Source organism: Aegilops tauschii, chromosome 4 (assembly GCF_002575655.3).
Source record: "Aegilops tauschii subsp. strangulata cultivar AL8/78 chromosome 4, Aet v6.0, whole genome shotgun sequence".
NCBI lineage: Eukaryota > Viridiplantae > Streptophyta > Magnoliopsida > Poales > Poaceae > Aegilops > Aegilops tauschii.
Genome location: NC_053038.3, coordinates 514,564,913 through 514,568,556, shown reverse-complemented (window position 1 = coordinate 514,568,556; position 3,644 = coordinate 514,564,913). Strand labels below are relative to the sequence as shown.

Here is a 3,644-nt window from a genome sequence, read left to right as displayed (position 1 = left end):
ATTTTTTTCTTCTTCTATGTTCTTATTCAAAATTTTCTCTTTTTAAAATTTTTAAATGCATGTTGACACTTTACAAATACACTTTAAAAAAAATAAGATACACATCAAAAAAATTCAAGTGCATATTCAGCATTTTAGAATACATGTTGAGCATTTTTATAATGCATGTTCAACATTTTTTAAATACACGTCACACGTTAAACATTTTTCAAATACATGTTGAACATCTTTCTAATACACAGTGAACACGCTATTCAAACATATTAAACATTTTTAAATTCATAGTCAGTATTTTTAAAGCATATTGATTTTTTTTAATATAGAGTGAACATTTGTAAAAATAAAATCCCTCTGTTCCTAAATTTACACTCTTAAATATGCTTATATACATCCGTATGTACTTCATATTGAATTTTCTAAAAGGGCTTATTAGAAACGGAGGGAGTACTTAGCAATTTTTTACAAAGACGGTGATAATTTTTTAAGTACACGGCGAATATTTTTTAATACACAATGATCATATTGTAAACACATGACAAACTAAAAAAATATTAAACATCTTTTAAAAAGATGGTGATCATTTTTAAGTATAAGATGCATGACCAACTTTTTTTAATACATGATGAACATTTTTTAATATACAATGAAGAATTTTCAAATACACGATGAACATGCTTGTATAAAGATGTGAACAGTTATTTAAAATACACAATAAAAATCACCCAATGATCCTTTGCCAAACACATGATCACATGACGAACTTTTTATAAAACATTTTTAGAAATTATAGGAACAGACTTTTAAAATGTTTCAAATATATTAATTAGAGCATTTTCAAAAAGAAAAGAAAAAACAAAAGAGGAGGAAGATGACAAAACAATACATAACGACAGATGCTCGTTCTCAGTCCAAGGTTGATAAAACTAGTACTAAGGTGTAGTGGGCCGGGCCTTGGGGATAGTTGTAGGCAAGTGGCTACTCCAACAAGTGGCACATAATATGCAGTGTGACAGTTGCTCAAAAAAACATGTAGTGTGACACTTGTCACAATCTGAGAGTTGGGAGTAATATTGCAAAGAGTACTCCTTAATTAGTGATTTCGGGGTCGTCCTATTTGACGTGTTTAGCGTCAAATGGCCGTTGTTCCGCACAAGCCCGCTCCGATTGGGCCAGCCCATTGGCGACTCAACTGGCACTACAACGACTTCACCGGGGTACCGCAGCGACTTTACCGATAATTGTGACTAAAATATTTTAGCAACTTGACTGGATACTGTAGCGAGCACATCTTTTCAGTTGGTTTTTTATTAGGTTTAAAAAAAGTGAAATGTCTTTAAAAAATCGAGAACAGTTAAGGTAAAACTTGAAAAATAGTTCACATTTTTTTCAGAAACACTAACATTTTTAAAGTGTTTGCGAACATTTTTTCGAAACACAGACATTTTATGAAACATGATATTTTTCAAAAGCACAAACAGTATTCCAAAAAAGAAAAGACAGACAACCTGCCTGCACCATATCCCTCCGGCTCGGGTGGGCCGGCCGGGATGTCGCGTACCACGGAGCGCTCCAAGAAAACCGCGGCGGCACGCCGCACAGAAACTCCACCGAAAGCGAAAGCTCCCTCCCGCAGATTGTTTGCACGCTAAAATCCATTTTCTTGTTTCCCTTTTGGAACCCACGGTGAGTGATCGCTCTATCCATCTCCCTCCCTCCCATTGTTTTGGCAGCGGCGCCCAACCCGCCCTCCCAAAACCATGGGCCAACCAACCTACAAAACCCTCCCGCCCTTCCCCCCATCTCCTCTCCACCGTCCCACACCACCATCACCGCCACCAGCTCACCGGAGCAACAAGATAAACCTATAGAACCACCTCGACCGACGATGCGGGCGAGCTGCAACGGCTGCCGGGTGCTGCGCAAGGGCTGCGCCGACGACTGCACCATCCGCCCCTGCCTGGCCTGGATCCGGAGCCCCGACGCGCAGGCCAACGCCACCGTCTTCCTCGCCAAGTTCTACGGCCGCGCGGGGCTCATCAACCTCCTCGCCGCCGCCCCGGACGACGCCCACCGCCCGGCGCTCTTCCGCTCGCTGCTCTACGAGGCGTGCGGCCGGGCGGCCAACCCCGTCTACGGCGCCTCCGGGCTCTTCTCCACGGGCAACTGGGAGGCCTGCCAGGCCGCCGTCCAGGCCGTGCTCGAGGGCCGCCGCATCCCCCAGGTCGGCGCCGACCAGGCCGCCCCGCACCCCGGCCTCGTCGCGGCCTACGGCGTCCGCCATATCCCCAAGGACGGCATCGACCGTGCGTCCGCCGCGCTCCGTGTCTCGCCCGCTGGACGCGCCAGCTTCAAACGCGCGGCCTCCTCCTGTTCGGCGGCCAGGTCCAAGCGCGACGGTGGCCACGAGGGGGAGTCCGACGGCAGCCACGACCACGTTGTTGAAGACGACGGCAAGGTGCTGGCAGACAAGCACAAGAGGAGGGAGTCGTCGTCGTCGGAGGCCGAGGCGGGCTCGCACGTGAGCCAGGCAGAGCAGAGCGCGAGCGCCACTGTGCCGCAGGAGGCACAGGAGGACGGCGAAATTGGGCTGGAGCTCACCCTCGGCTTCGGGCCGGCCACGCGCGTGATGAGGTCGCCGGCGGCGCGCTTCGAGGCCCGCACCTTGAGCACCGAGTCCGGCCACATCGGCCTGCTGCTTGGGCTGCCGGTGTGAGACAAGAGACGCGGCGACAGTGCCGTCCTTCGTACTGCTGGCAGGTAGAGAGAGACAAAAATGGCAGTTTTTTTGGGATCATCGTTCGTGTCATACTCGCACCTTTGGGATACAGATATCTCTTGCTAGAAGAGAAGAATATTGTGTACTCCTAAAACCTGTAAAAATTAAATTAAATCAAATCAAGAAACCTTTTGTCTCTGCTGAGGGATTTGTTCAAGGGGATACATCAATTAATTAATTTTCAAAAATAAATGACCATATCTGTCTTGTTTTGGTATTTTGAAGACTATGTGTGAGAGAGTAGTGAATACAATAGCGTGTACCCCTTAGAGGTACATGTACTTTGGGAGGTGGATCGAAATTTCACGAACCTTGACACAGCGGCACCGACTGCACCTGCACATGCCGCATGATTCAACCAAATCCGAGGGAACATAACCTTCACGCATCCTCCATCGGCACTCGACGCGCCACCCAATCCGAGGCAAGCGGGATAGGGCCTTATTCCAACTCTAGGATGTGAGCGCCTCGTCGCCCCAAGCAGACACGAAACGTAAAAACAAATGTATTCCTGCCGAAAAAACCTGGAAAAAAGAAGGCCTGGGAGCCCTCCCGCTGGCGGGGCATCATGATTCGCCGCACCTCTAAGATATGAGAGGGATATTTTCCTATAGGGGGGAAGTCATCCACTAAGTTGCAGCAAAAGTTGTTTTTTTAGCAATTCACCAAGCTTTATTAATGAGAAGAGGTGATCATAGAGATATATAAAGGGTCATGAGGAACACCAAGCCATAGATCGCGACCCTGCAGTGGAGAGAGAACTTGGCAAGGTTATGGGCTTCATAATTCAGCTCGCACCATTTGAAACTAAAATCACAACTGATAAAGTTGTGCGGCAAAAGTTGGTTGTATTTGGAAATTTGGGAAT

At 47.0% G+C, this 3,644-nt stretch overlaps 1 protein-coding gene across 1 annotated transcript; it reads left to right on the top strand.

The window, feature by feature from the left end:
* Positions 1-1,786: 1,786 nt before the first annotated feature.
* LOC109785011 (LOB domain-containing protein 41) lies at positions 1,787-2,920 on the top strand. The gene has a single exon (XM_020343623.4). It carries the CDS (start codon positions 1,886-1,888, stop codon positions 2,711-2,713), a length of 828 nt encoding a protein of 275 aa, XP_020199212.1. The 5' UTR covers positions 1,787-1,885; the 3' UTR covers positions 2,714-2,920.
* Positions 2,921-3,644: the final 724 nt, after the last annotated feature.

What these genes read in the sequence shown, in the direction of transcription:
- LOC109785011 (XM_020343623.4), top strand. Translation starts at nt 1,886, where the DNA reads ATGCGGGCGAGCTGCAACGGCTGCCGGGTGCTGCGCAAGGGCTGCGCC.